This window comes from Penaeus chinensis, chromosome 22, assembly GCF_019202785.1.
Source record: "Penaeus chinensis breed Huanghai No. 1 chromosome 22, ASM1920278v2, whole genome shotgun sequence".
NCBI lineage: Eukaryota > Metazoa > Arthropoda > Malacostraca > Decapoda > Penaeidae > Penaeus > Penaeus chinensis.
In genome coordinates this window covers 22,323,602-22,338,601 of record NC_061840.1, presented here as the reverse complement: position 1 = coordinate 22,338,601, position 15,000 = coordinate 22,323,602, and the positions used below count along the sequence as shown (strand labels likewise).

The window sequence follows — 15,000 nt, the reverse complement described above, 5'->3', positions numbered from 1 at the left end:
CTTTTCGGCGATGTCAATGACGTCAGGACTTTTTCAAGCTTTATTTTTCAATGATTCTAATTATTTGTCTTAGCCCGTTTACTTTTTTTTTTTTTTTTTTTTTACCATTTTAGTTTATTTTTCTATACTTTGTGTACTCTTCACATTTTAATTAGATTTATTTATTAAAAATATGAAAATGAAGGCAGTGACGTCACCGAGACGTCCGTGTATAAATAGGGAACGGCCAGAACAATAAAGAGAGATCTATCTGAACCTGTGTTTATGTCACCCCCTCTGGATTTACTTCAGCTTGAGATGTCAACAGAGCAAAGGTTGTACTGAGCAGACTTCCCGTTACTTGCCTTGGTTATTTGCTTGACGTTGTCTTTTTCATTTGTGTTTTATTATGTTTTCAATGTTTTAAGTACTTTAAGACGTGTTTAGGATTCGGCTTTCCCTCCTCGTTTTTAACCTTCAGTCCCCTTTTCAGTTTATTATTTATCGTTTTTTTTTTTTTTTTTTTTTTTTTTTTTGTAAGTCAACATAATTGTTTTTTTTTTTTTCTTATTTCGTATTTTATTAAAGTTACGTAATTTTAGTATGTATTAATTTTAACATTTTAGTGCCTTAAGCAAGTCGGGCTCCTGATTATAGTTTAACAACTATCCTTACAATATATATATATATATATATATATGTATGTATGTATGTATAAACAAATTTATTATGTGTTCTTGTGTGTGTATGTGTGTATATATAATATATATAATACATGTATATATATATATATGTGTGTGTGTGTGTGTGTGTGTGTGTGTATTTTTCTTTTCATTTCATGGCTAACACTATCTTTTTTTATCACAAGTAAGTTTACTTGTTTTTGTCTAAATTATCATAAATTTTGTTTCTGACTTTTGATAATGATGTTTGGGTGGATATCTATGCTGTATTCCAGAAATAAGGTACCTAGATTCAAAGCATATTTCATTGTTTTTCCTCTAGCACTTAGATATCAATAGGAATAAAATTGATAGTTAGGCATCGGTAACTATAGTTGCGTTAATGATGACTGTTAAATGCATCCTGTGGCAATCTTTTCGCGTTAGTTCTTAGCTTTTTATATATACTGTCATAGTAAGAGTGCGTGGTCTGCGAACTGGCAAGTGACAACATCAGTTTAGTTAATCAAAGTGGGTCTGCTCGACGTTATGACCTCTAGTACAATTGAAGTGTTTTATGAGAGTTTTTTTTTAGCTGTTTTATTTTTTCTTAATAATACCAGCTAAGTTTGATTTGTGTTCATCGTCAATTACGCCACCAAATATGAAGAAAAAAAAAAATCATGACATTCCCCTAAAATCATTTCCGATGTAGTCAAATGATTCTGCTGTAGCAAGAGGATGTGTACAGATTGTAATGCTAATGAGGGAGAGATACATACTGCTTTGCACAATTACCCAGATGTTCTTTACTAAAGTCAATTTTACAGCTGCAGTGAAGATCTTATTTGATGTAAAGGTGTACCTTACATGATATATGCAAATTCGTCCACCTCGCCTTGCATCACATCTAAAAACATGGAAAAAATTATGTTAATGAAATTGACATTTTTTGATGAAGCCAGGTTTCAATAATCTACATTATTCTCAGTAATAATCATTTATATTTAAATCAAGCGATCAAGCAGATAGTGTTTTGGTGTGTTCTATTATGAATTAATTACTTGGTTTGACTGTAGATCTTCCTGACTGGCGTCAAACAAGGTGATCACTTAATTGTTCGGAAATACAATTACATTTCTTGGTAATATATAAGAATTTGTGAATAATTCAGGATTTATTTTGTGTTGTTACTGTGAAGCTTGAGTAAAATTTATGTTATTTTTGTTTTGTATAATTTTGTCACCATGTTTATTGTTCAGGCACTGGCAACCATATGATGTACATGGCCTTAATGTCATGTGCCGTGTACCTTGGTTTTCTATCACCGTTTTCACTGCCAACCTGTTTTGCTGACAGGACTGTCATCACTTGTTACACTGTCGTCACTGTTATGTTTTGTAGGGATCTATGGGTTGCTTAAAAGGCCTTTACTATGGGATAAAGGTATTATATGTATATATTCTAATGCATAAAATATATGTGTGTGTGTATTTATTTATCCATGCGTGTGTGAACGCTCGAAGGAAAGATATGTATTATACATGTAAAGAATTCTTAACCTCGTTTTTGTCAACAGCCGCCGGGGCGCCGTCCACAATGTCTTCGATGCGGCGACACGGCTCCCTGCTGGAGGAGTCGCCCTTCACCAGTTTGCACAACTGCCGCTTCCGACACTCCTTGTCGTCGCACGCCCAAACCTCCGTCGGTTCATCCCAATAGTTGTTCACATTCCTGAGGAGGAATATATATGTGTGTGTGTGTGTGTGTGTGTGTGTGTGTGTGTGTGTGTGTGTGTGTGTGTGTGTGTGTGTGTGTGTGTGTGTGCATATAAATATGTACATATATATATATATATATATATATTTATATATATATATGTGTGTGTGAGAGAAAGAGAGAGAGAGCCAGTCTATGTTTGCATTTCTATTTAATTTCTTCTACAGAACTGTTGCTGAGTCATTGTTTTACACGTCCTATTTTTAAGAGGCAGCTGCATAATGAGGAAAGTTTCATCAAGGAGCAAAAGTGTTTCTTGCGGCTTCTGATGCATTTTTATATAACTGTCAAACAGTTGATTTACTTATATGTGAATATTATCGTTATTACTTTTAATTTTATCATTATCGCTATTACTACTACCTTTATCAATTCTAATACTATGGTTAGAACACTGATGATTATGGAGTTGTTAATAATCATAATGGTGATGACTATAATCATCTTGGAAATCACATAAAATAAAAACAAGGATATCAGATAGTGTATCAGCTTTCTTAAATGGTGACGGAAATGACCAAACATTCCTAAATATGGTGATGATGGTTATAATATCGTTATCATAACTTATTAACAGTAATGTTTATTGTCTATACCATCACAAATATTACTACTCATGCGGCTGCCCTTTTTTATTAACGGAAATAGTTAATAAAATAATTATGTATACGTTAGCTACGATTTATACTATAACAACATGAATATTAATACCAATAATAAAAAATGTGATAATACCAATAATAACAATTATGATAACAATAATGATAATGAATAATAATTATGATGATACTGATAATAATAATAATGATAATAACAACAAAAAGAATGATAATAGTAATAATAAGAATAGTAATAATAATATCAATAATAATAATAACAACACCTATAAGTAAATAATGAAATTAATAATGATAAAAGTAATAATCATTATCATCATCATACGTACTCTGCAGTACATTCCTTGGCCGGAAATCGTCTCCAGTGTATATTATATATGATGTACTTGTTTGAGATACATTACAAGGGGACCGAGAAATACCTCAAAAACGTTCGGAAAAGCTCTGCATCGGTGGCCATGGCAACGACCAAGCTGTCAAGGGAGGCTGGAGTGAGAGACGGCACACCATAACTCTCCTGTGCTTGATACCTGTTTGGTGTTATCATTGCTTCTTAATAAGTGTCGTTAGCTAAAGGTAAGAATATGCTGGAATCATACAGGGATATTAGGAAAATGCTCATACTTACTGTCTCAATTAGGAAGATACCCATACTAAGATATATAACTTTTATCACACTTTTTTTCTCCCACTCCTATATTTCTGTAATGTTGGAAGCTTTATACCCGTATAATAAGTAAAGCAGAGTAACCTTCAAAGTTCTCATACCTGAGTGCGTATTCCGGTCGTCCACCCTCGAGGTTAGCCAGAGTCATGTTCATGTTGTAGGTCTCCATGTCAAGCACCGTCTTTTTTGGTGAAAGAGGAAGCAATGTTAGTAGGGCTTTATAAAAGTTCGATCGTGTATTTTTCTTTGACAATATTTGTTTTTCTTCTTAACCCAACCGCCCCGGATTTCTATTCTGCCCCCTGTATTTTTTTGTGAATTTTGTTATACACAAATGGCTCCACATGTGCTCAGCCAGCAAAGACTCTACCAGTAGGCCTAGTGACCGATTATGATTTCCTCATTCTTGAATTGGCGGGGAAATGTGTTTTTCTTATTAATACAGTTGATATCGACACCTTTATTACTGTTATTGATGTTACGATTATTAAATTGTTATTAAAATCACAATAACAATTAAGACAATGAAATAATGCAAAAGACCCTCTCCAAAAGTCGAGGAAAACGGCAAACAGGTGAGCTATGTAGGACTAATAACTGACTCCTTGGTGACTAAGCACTTATAGAGTCATTTATGTTTATATACAATAAATAAACTTGCCATTGCAGTAGGCATGGAATGTATTCTTGCTATATGTGCCGATTGGGTTAAATAGTGAATTCGACTAAATCCCTTCCATCTCGATATCCATTAGATTGGGAGACAGGAAGAGAAATATTAAATGCTTTATCGATCGCTTGGTTTCAAATTCCCCCGATCGTCAGATGTTCACCGAGTGTTTACTCCTCTCAGTCCGCGACGAGTAAACCCGCCGCCGAGGCAATTGGATATCTGGCCAACTCGTTCTTTACTCGGCGTACATGAACTGCGCAACCAGCTGAGGATTTACCCAAGTGGCCTTGCTGTGCCCGCCGTCCACCGTGTACACGCGGAAGGAAGGGTTGTGGGTAGACCCGCTGGTGCCTGCGGAGAGACAGCTGTTACTGTCTTGGTAACTCTTGTGTCTATATATGTATATATATTTTTATATATGTGTATATATATGTGTGTGTGTGTGTGTGTGTGTGTGTTTTCCTTTAACCATCTGGAGTTGCACAAAACTACGTTATGGATTTTTTTGAAGTCCATAGTCAGACAGTGGATTAACAAACACTTAAATTGATTTCTTACATATTTTTGTATTGCCTTTGGTAATAGGAGTTACATATATTCATTCAATAGTTTGAATTATTTCAGGCCCTTTCTCTGCATATTCAGAACATTTAGCGGAAAGGAAGGAATGGAAACACCCCGGGGGACTTACCGATGCGCAAGCTTCGCTAAATAACAATGTACTGAGAGAAGATCGCATGTCACAAGAAATAATTTTCCTCGGGTTTTGGAAGTATTGCCTGAAGAAATGCTGCATTGAATATTCATCCTTAGGAGATATCACAGATAGCCTTATTCATGAGATTCGGGAATGAAGTCTCATATTAGACTTCCCTGTAACCTTGATATTGGTGTGGCTCATTGAGATATAGGCTTCTTCGAATTCATCCTTTTCAAAACCAACTGACCCTGTTAACGGAATGATCCTCTGTAGTTTTGCTAAAAGAGTACTTCCTGATCGAAAATAAAAATACTACTTAAATGCCTACGAAGTTTATATTCTGTTCGATATTCTATTGGAAAACTGGTTGCTCGTATTTATTTTATATGCCTATCTTATTTGTAATTCAAGCAGAGAGTTTCTCTACATACAAGAGTTGGTATAAAAAAGTTCAAGAAAAGATTACGCATCAATCTGGCACGTGATTTCTCCCATGCTATCTACCATATCAATTGTGATATGGTAGATAGTGCTCTTACAGTAGCAAAAGAGACCTAAGATGTATATGTATTTTAACATTTAGAAATGAGGATTGACGCTTACTGAAAGGGTCACTATTTAGGTGTAAGTATTTCCTATAAGAGAATGGGATTTACAAACAGGAAAGATTGAAATCTAGGTCTCCCTATTCCTTTTAATGCGACATGAAACATTCAACCGCGCCCGCTGCAACTTGTTATTTTGCTGTTATTTTGCTAACATTTACTCGTAGGCCAACTGGTCCTGTTGAAAAGATGGGAGGCTGGGGGAGGGGGTACAATTTATTCACCCTGTGGAAACGTGAACAGCCTTCTATTGATGTGAAGATTAGTTATCTTATGAACTGGTAGAGTCCTGATACGTCGCGAAGCGTTCTTTCATCAAATTTCATCGATGAATATAAAATTGATTACACGGACAACATTTTCTCTCAGATGTCTTCAGTAACATAAAGAACCCGCTATTATTGCATGAGTCATCACCGACCGTAGTGAAAATAGTCTTCGCATGTTTCGTGGAATCTAATCCTCTTATGATTACTTCGTGTTTGCAAATTTTCACTTCTTCTCATCTTAATTTCCAATGGCTTTGATTTATTCTAATCGTGAAAATCATTAGCCTTCGTATAAACTGCGGTCTTATTACAAAACATTCTAAATATCAACGAACAAGCAAGTAATCAAACATCTTCGCACTCAGGTTTCAAGTAAACTTTCTTATAAGCCGATGTACAAGTACTTTTTAAGTAATAGAAACACATCCTCCCTACCCGAAGGGCCGCTGAATGCAACAGCAACTGGCCTCACGTAATCGTCAGGGTCATACAAGATCTGCCAAGAGTCTCCGTGGTTGTGGCCGAAGAACATTCCCCTTATCGTCGACTCGTACCTAAGGAAGATGCTGTTTTCATTCTTTGTTGGTACAGTACATGCATATTTCTTTCTTTCACATGTCTAATAATACATGTGAACTCTTGTCAGAAATAGGCAGAATCAAAACTGATAACAAAGCATAAATATGCACAAACACATAATTTTATTCTTTTATAAAAAAAAAATAGTAAATAAAAACTCATATTTATCAAGACTATTAACAAGGTATGAATATAAACCAGTCATTATTTTCTCACATCTCAATATGGGCAATAAACCTAGTAATCACGTATGTAAACAAAATCTACCTTAAATACTGAGCGATAAAACCGACCTAGTAATATGCCCTATTTCGCGAGATTACCTGGCGACAATAAGGTTGAAATTATGGGACCAAATGTTATCGCAGCTGCCCCCGCCTGGAGGAATGTGGCCCAGCAGATGCACGTGCTCCCCGGCCAGTTCTGCCGACGCCAGCTGCTCGACCAGCCACTGCAGCTGCTCTGCTGGGTCGTCGTTCTCCAGTAAGAGCCACCTGTAAAATTTTGGTTCACAGGTGATAAATGCAGTCACTGAATACTGCATTTATCAAGGTCCGTCTCTTGTAATGAAATGGAACCATGCAAACTTTCAGCAAGAAAGATTTGATGGAGTGTAATGACACGGTACTTAAACCATGACTCATTCTTCATTCAGGGACATGGTTTCATAAGATCAATATTGTCCTTCAGACTAATAATATCATTCCACTTTTTTATTTAAAGGGTCGCACAGTATGAAGCAACCATTTATAATTTTGTTGCAAAAGTGCTCTAGTATCAATTGTTATCATTGTAATTTTCCTGTCTTCATTTACGTAAACAAATCCCTACAGTCTCCGCTTTCACTGCAATAGAAAACTTTTATATATTGAAACCACATTATGGGAATATAACATCACAGTAGTGTAACCCAAAAGAAAGAGAAAAAAGTACAGCCCATGTTGACTGTGAGAACTCGGATGAGGTGAGGGCAAAGGCGGTAAAGTGTCTGGAGAGATATAAAACTTGGGTTAAAGCTGGCCGTCAAGACTTTAAATGGCGCTTGTAGGAGACGCAACACACGGGAGCGCCTGTATGTGCTCACCTGTTTGTCTTGTTCAGCATCTTTGATGTTTTTCCGTCCCTTTGGTTTTTGTAGTGTTTCCCTTTCCATAGTAATTATATGAATTATGTTTGGATATTTTCTGTATATTCGTGATCTCGTGAAAGAGAAATGTGTGCCACTATTTGTATGTACTCCGATAAGAAACGATTAAATTGCCAACTATATTTTTCTCCGTCTTCTTACCTGTGCAATATTTTTTTTTGTTAGGAATATCCGTATGTTAGGGATGTCATTAAGTCGAAATATTGTGCCAGTAAATTGCTAAACACTATATTTTGGTGTTATTGAATGTCATTTTGATAAAATAGAGGTAAATTTTATCTGAAACACTTAAAGAATCATTATGCAGTGTGTAGTTAAAATACAAACTTCTTTTACGTCCTTTACTTTAAACATTAAAGAAACTTGTTAAACTAAAGAACTCGTGTATACAAGAACTGCTTATGGTACACCGCATAAAAATGAACTTGGTTGAACTATCTTAAGCTTCAAACTTAATACTAATGACGAGGGGAATGTAAATACTGGCACGAAGAAGGGAAAAAATAGAACTGCGGTGATTGTGTGTCACGTGCATATATACATATACATCCCCCCCCCCCCCCCTACGCACACACAAACACATACACACAAATCTCAATCTCTCTCTCTCTCTCTCTCTCTCTCTCTCTCTCTCTCTCTCTCTCTCTCTCTCTCTCTCTCTCTCTCTCTCTCTCTCTACTCTCTCTCTCTCTCTCTCTCTCTCTCTATATATATATATATATATATATGTACATATACTGCATGCATGTATGTATGCATATATTATGTATGTATATGCACACACACACACACACATGTGTGTGTGTGTGTGTGTGTGTGTGTCTGTGTGTGTGTGTGTGTGTGTGATAAATTGTCTTAGTTATTTGTAATCAACAACCCCCACACAGTTTTTGCCTCATTCGTAAAAATAACACACTATGTCTACATCAGGATGGTTGCCAGATGTACAAAAGTGGGACCTAGCAAGTGTACTGAAACAGAATTTCACAAATGTACAACGATACACATCCGTACTTACCAGTTCTGAGTATTGCAGTAGTTCATATTGACAGACAAAATTCTCAATCCTAGCACTGGAGAGTACGAAAAGTAACCACCTTTCCGTACATCTGGCAGTGCCTCTTTGGGTAGCCATGGCGCCCACATTTCAGCTAAACTGTCGTACAGCCAACCCATGCTCCAGCCATCAGCATATGCAGATGGAACCACAAAACTGAAGAAAGAATAGCCTTAGAGCGTCTACTGTGTGCACCATAAAAGTTAATTCTGGTTTAGAGTTTAATCCAAATCCACCGAAGATGCAAGACTCACTGCCAGGGGCACAAGTCAATGCGTTATCAGTAAATCTGCTGTTTTACATGAAAAATCAGGTATCTGTGTAATAGTAATTAGCATTCACCCTCTACAAATTTCAAATGATACACTAATTTTGACCATAAAACGTTTGCTACAGAGAAAAATATATATTTAAACAATTGTTATATATGCCAGTATATCTCTCAGTAAAAATGAAATATATAAATAGCTTCAAATCGCCTCTAAATTTTATAGACAACTGTAATGACTGTGTCCAACAAAAATAAGATGCTCGTAACATCAATTTATATTCGCTTGAATTTCCTCCGAGAGCGTTCTCGTGTGTGTTCGCGGGGCAGTTTTTTCAGGATGTTGCCTAGCGAGGATCATGATAACAAATGTCCAAGCGGTTTTGAAATAACTATAATTTAAAGGCTCAGGAAGTTTGTGTTTTGAATTTGAACCTAAGCATGATGCCATTAAAAGCCTTTTCTGTGTCTGTAATTATCTGTGGGAATTTTATTTGGTTATCTTTTCACTGTTTAGTATTATCTCTGCTGTTTGAATATCCCACAACTTATAAAAATATATACTGATGAATTTCAATGAAAATTAATATGTCAGAATTGGTTTCGCTAGTGTTTATGATAAAACATAATATGAACTCCATCTTTTCTCCGGAGTTGTTGAGGTTGTCATTACACATCAATACATGATTGGTTGGATTAACTAGCTCGTTCGGCTCATGTGCAGCTTTAAAATGTAAGATCAAAAGTAAAGCCTGGTCCGGAGGTGAATTTAAAGTTAATCTGCCATTACACATGTACATTAGAGATCTGGATTAAACTTTAATACTGGATTAATTATTATGGCATGTACAAAAGACGCCCTTTGAGATAAAACCTTCGATTACTCGGTAGAATGTATTGGTATGACTATGATAATTATGAATACCTTAATGCCCACAGAGCAAATGCGTTTAACTGCTCTATCACTCATTTTCCACTGTCCCTTTTCGTCTGTATCCATTTATATGTCTGGATAATGCAACATATATGTATGCCTTCATATGTGGATATTCATATCTCCGTCCCTCCCTTCCTCTCTCTCTCTCTCTCTATCCCCCCCCCCCCCCCCCACCTCTCTCTCTCTCCCTCCATTTAGATGTCTGGATAGTGCGACATATATGTATCCCTTAATATGTGGATGTTCATATCTCTATCCCTCCCTTCCCCTCTCTCTCTCTCTCTCTCTCTCTCTCTCTTATCAAAAATGTCCAGTAATAATTATTATGCAAGCTATTGCTCTTGGGACAATCAGTTATATACTACCGGCTGATTAATTGAAAAAAATACTATGGCTATGATTTCCAGTTGGCTATGGCATGGGTGATTTTGCACTGCAAATGCTGTGTCTGTTTCTCTCTCTCTCTCTCTCTTTCTCTCTCTCTCTCTCTCTCTCTCTCTCTCTCTCTCTCTCTCTCTCTCTCCTGCTTGCCTGCTGTATCTATCTATATTTCTATTGATCTATCTGTAGGCTTACCCACTATTTATATAATATAAAATACCAGCATATATGCACTATAATTTTATCTACCTAGCTATAGACATATCTATATGTCTATTTGATTATCTAACTGTCCCTCTATCTAATAATTAAATACCAACGTATATGACCATATATCACACATCCATCACCCACTGTCAGACTAACAGCGTAGGCCTTGTCGAAGGCCGTGGTTGGGGTTCCCACGGCCTTCGACAAGGATCACCAAACCTCGAACAGCCCTACCACATTCCCCTTCATCGCTTCCTTTTCTCCCTCTGGGGAGTGTGAGCCTCATACTGAGACACTTGGCTTTCTCCAAGCCTGTCCCGTCCTGGGAGCCAGGACAGGACGACTTCACGGTGTCAACTCTTAATTAGTAAATACAAACGAGATGGAAGTGAGTAGTTCCGAGAGATGGAATCAAACCCTTCAGACATCCGTCTGGAATTCACAGTAATATTAGAAAAATCCTGTGACATATTTTGGTCCAGTTGAATGCTAAAGTCCTTGTTCACGATGGGATCGTATTACATTTCATCACTTTTTTTTTTTTTTTTTTTCATCCATCAGAATTAACAGGAGGATAATACCGTTTGCCGCCTCGCTCACCTGTTAACGGGCGCTGATTCGTGGTTTCCTATAGTGTGTAGGATGGGCACATCAGGGAAGTGCCTGGCAATGAGCTGCACGGACTTGTTGATGGCGAGCAGATTGGTGGCGTGGCTCTGCGCCCACACGTCGTGGGGAGGGAGGTCGCCCGTTACGTAGCTGAGGAACCGAAGTTACGGTTACTGGCATTAATACGAAAGGCTTATCGTTGGTCAATCTTAAGGCAGTGAAGATGAATTGTTCTGTAGATAGTTACTTGTGTCTGCTTGGATTCAAAAGCCAGGTCTTGGAAACGGCAGCGTTTAGTGAAAACAAAATGTCTTTACCTTGCTATTCACACACTCGTTTACAAAAACTATTATTTATATTAACGGGTTGCACGACTTACACAAGGTCAGGCTTCGTGCGCGCCGCTTGCTCGAGAAGGTCGACTAGAGTGCGCAGTGGGATGTCGCACTTGGCTAAGGCGCCCCAATGCCCCGCTGCCTCCTCTCCTGACCCGGGGTCGCCGTAGGCGTGGCGGCAGCAGCTAGGGTGGGCGCAGTGCACTGCGCTGCCCTCGTCGTAGAGTAGGTCGGCGTGCAGGTCAGGACAGATGCAGGATCCTCACTACGCCATCTGTTGGCTGCCACGGGAAGCACGTTGACAATCTTTGGCCATTTCTGCATCCTCAGACACTGATTGCCATTACTTATTTTATAAATGAAACACATAACATGTGATCAAATCTGTTGGAATATGTATGAGTCCAGGTTTTATTATCATAACACAGGCGACTCCCCTCGTCCCTTGTGTACGAGGGATGTCAGGCTAAGTGACGAAGTAATCAAATTAATCGCGGGATTATAAGGCAGAAGAACCTCGAACCTCCCTTCATTAATGTGAAAGTCCGAATCTGATTCCTTATGTTTTCCCTTTTCTTAGCGTGCTGCCTTTTCCTTCGATGATTTGTTTATCTGCCATTCTTGTGTAATTTCAGTTTAAAACAATTGACTAAAGTTTCCAGTAATACTAATCCAACATCATGTGTGTGTGTGCATGCATATATATATATATATATATATATATATATATATATATATATATATATATATATATTTATGTATATAAATATATATACATATACACATATGTGTATATATACATAGGCTTGTGGGGGAACCCTGCAAGTGGATTATAGGACCTGCAGCCAGCCAACCCCCCTCTATATGGGGTGACAGAGGTGGTGCCCACCCGGAATGACTGCACGAGACTGCACGAGGTTAGATCTCAGGCGGGCGGCTTGGAACGTCCATTCCTTGCAACAGGACGATCGGTTACCACTACTGTCGAGGGAATTGAAGCAGCTGAAAGTTGAAGTTGCTGCTGGTGGGTGGATACACTTGTTACTGGTCGGGCCGCAGCGATGGCCACCATCTCCAGCAGACTTCAACCCTCGGTAGTAGAGGTCTCTCGAGTTGATGAGTATATTATGGTATTGAGACTGAAGCTTTCATTTGGCTTCATGTCTCTTATTGCTGTGTACACTCCTACAGATGTACATAAACTTGAGGTGAAAGAGATGTTTTACGCCAAACTTGCTTCTGTGACAGACAGATGTCCTCAGCTAGATATTCGTTGTGTTCTGGGTGACTTCAATGTGGTATCTGGCTGCGATCGAGCTGGCTAAGAGATATCTGTCGGTCCTCATGACTCAGGAGTTGATGCTGGCAGCGAGAATAGCCTCCTTTTCTGTGACTTTGTTAAGTCATAGAAATTGATGTTGGACTCGGTTCATAATGAAGTTCTGAGAATCTTTCAGGTCTTCACCTGTGGAGGTATGCTGAGAGTGGAGAACCACCTCTTTCATTACACAGGGACTACATGAACCTGATTTACTACACGAGACTACAAAGGATTCCTGGATCTCCTACATCCAGATTGGTTTTCAACCCCCTTGAGGATAGCCGATCTTAATTTAAATTTCACAAAGGTTCTTGCTGTTGGAACTTCCCAAGTCCCCCCTTGGACTAATCAAGTCGAACTGGATTTGGTCGGAATCGGGAAAGGGGAGAGATCCAAAGCAGAAGTCAGAGAGATATTTCTTCAACACATTTCTAAGTACCAAGGATCATATGCAATATATACACAGATGGTTCGAAATCTGAAAATGGTGTGGGCTTTGCAGCAGTGAAAAGTCTGCTTTGCAGCAGTGAAAAGTCTTTCTCTATCAGCCTCGATTTTTACTGCAGTGTTACATGCCATCCTTGCAGCAGTCAAGATGAATAGAGATCTTACAAACCATTCCATTGTAATATATTGTGACCCTCGTAGTTCCCTGCAAGCAATCAAGAGCTTAAACTCATCACATCCAGTGGTGAGGGAGATTCAAGATTGGCTTGCACTGATGTCAGCACGTAAAAAGATAACTCTGTTGGGTGCCAGCACAAGTTAGTATCAGTGGGAATGAGAAAGCTGATCAGAAGGCCAAGGCAGCTGCCACTCAGCCCTGTGTTGCTTGTTTTCCTCTCCCACACACTGACTTGAAACCCAGCATCAGGAGTTGTCTTCGTGATAAATGGAGGGAACAATGGAGGCATACCTCTAGAAAAATAAACTGTGGGAGATTAGAGATGACCTTGGCAGTTGGGTGACCAGCATCCATCCCAACCCACAAGTAGAAGTTGTAATAACTGACTCATGGGCCGATGATGGCTAAAAGTGAAGCCCGCAGTGAGGAATGCCAAGAGCCATTAACGGTCTCACATGTAATGGAAAGACGTGCAACATTCTCAGACCAAAGAGGAAGATACTTGTCTCCCCCATATACACTGAAAAATTTATTGGGGGAGGACTGTGAAATAGAAGGTCTTATTAGTTTCTTTAGGGAAACTAATATTTTCAATAAAATTTAATCATGCATCATGTTTATGCAATAGTTTTTAGAACTTTAGAGCATAATATTTATGCTTCGAGTTTTAGTATATTATTTATTGTTATTTATGACATTTATTGATAGATTTTTCACATTTTAAATATCTTAATATTTCAGTCTAACAAGGTGTTCGCTGCTAATGACCTTAGCTGTTGATGCGGCAGATAATTTTAAATAATCAATCAATCATAGAAATTTAAAATTTCTGGCTCCTGGTATCAGCGGTCTGACCCGCATCATCGGACTTGGTACAGTAATACGGCTAGTGTGGCCAAGGAGATCGACCACATCCTCGTTAGCACTCGATGGAGGGTCCTCCAGAACTGCAGGATGTATCAGAGCACCGAATTCTGTGGAACTGATCATAGATTAATTGTGGCTATTCTCCTGGTCCACTTTAGAACCCCCATCGCTCCAATTAACACCTTAGGGTGCTTGATGTGGACAGATTGAGGGAGGATGAGTGTGTCCTGGGGTTTGCCAAGGGTATCTGTGGTCGTTTCACAGCACTCGAGGGCCTGGTGAACCCTGTTCTTCTGTGGGACACCTTCAAGCGTAAAATGCTTGATGCAGCCCAAGAATCTATTGGTGAACGCCCAAGAGCAAGACAGAATTCCATCTTGCAGGAGACACTGGAAGCCACAGATGCTTGCCGTGTGGCTTGATTGTCAGGGATCACAGCTTGGTCACTGTTGAGAAGGGATAAGGAATAATTTATCATGAATCTTGCAGAGGAGGTATAAAGCCATTTCCTAGTAAATTACCTTTGTCCGCTCTGCAAGTGGCCAGATAATCTCAGATCCTGATGGGGTGCAAGTGCATTGGGCTAAGTATTTTGTGCAATTGTATCAGGTTGATCCAACAACAGATAACTTGGATGCAGGTAATGTTGAGATTCCTCTGCCAGACACACCCATCAGCGAGAATCCACCCTCCCTGACTGAAGTCAGAGGGGC

General features: G+C 38.6%; 2 protein-coding genes across 3 annotated transcripts in view; both read right to left on the bottom strand.

The window, feature by feature from the left end:
• Positions 1 to 1,427: 1,427 nt before the first annotated feature.
• On the bottom strand, positions 1,428 to 11,730 carry LOC125037134 (sphingomyelin phosphodiesterase-like). Its single transcript, XM_047630162.1, has 10 exons — positions 11,519 to 11,730; positions 11,131 to 11,289; positions 8,696 to 8,890; positions 6,854 to 7,024; positions 6,387 to 6,505; positions 4,655 to 4,728; positions 3,806 to 3,885; positions 3,460 to 3,567; positions 2,204 to 2,375; positions 1,428 to 1,551 (listed from the first exon to the last, which is right to left on the bottom strand). Exons 3-10 carry the CDS (start codon positions 8,851 to 8,853, stop codon positions 1,546 to 1,548), a joined length of 888 nt encoding a protein of 295 aa, XP_047486118.1. The 5' UTR covers positions 8,854 to 8,890; positions 11,131 to 11,289; positions 11,519 to 11,730; the 3' UTR covers positions 1,428 to 1,545.
• Positions 11,575 to 15,000, bottom strand: part of LOC125037135 (sphingomyelin phosphodiesterase-like) — an 8,003-nt gene continuing 4,577 nt past the window's right edge. Inside the window, exon 5 of one of the 2 annotated variants that reach the window (XM_047630165.1) lies at positions 11,575 to 11,755. In XM_047630165.1, coding sequence (XP_047486121.1) covers positions 11,717 to 11,755 — 39 coding nt within the window. In that variant the 3' untranslated portion in view covers positions 11,575 to 11,716. The remainder of the gene's footprint in view (positions 11,756 to 15,000) is intronic. The other variant, XM_047630163.1, reaches the window with a different exon arrangement.

What these genes read in the sequence shown, in the direction of transcription:
- LOC125037134 (XM_047630162.1), bottom strand. Translation starts at nt 8,853, where the DNA reads ATGGGTTGGCTGTACGACAGTTTAGCTGAAATGTGGGCGCCATGGCTA. An exon ending in CGACCGGAATACGCACTCAG is followed by an intron (nt 3,568 to 3,805) that starts GTATGAGAACTT and finishes AACACCAAACAG; the next exon opens with GTATCAAGCACAGGAGAGTT. An exon ending in CTTTTCCGAACGTTTTTGAG is followed by an intron (nt 2,376 to 3,459) that starts GTATTTCTCGGT and finishes ATTCCTCCTCAG; the next exon opens with GAATGTGAACAACTATTGGG.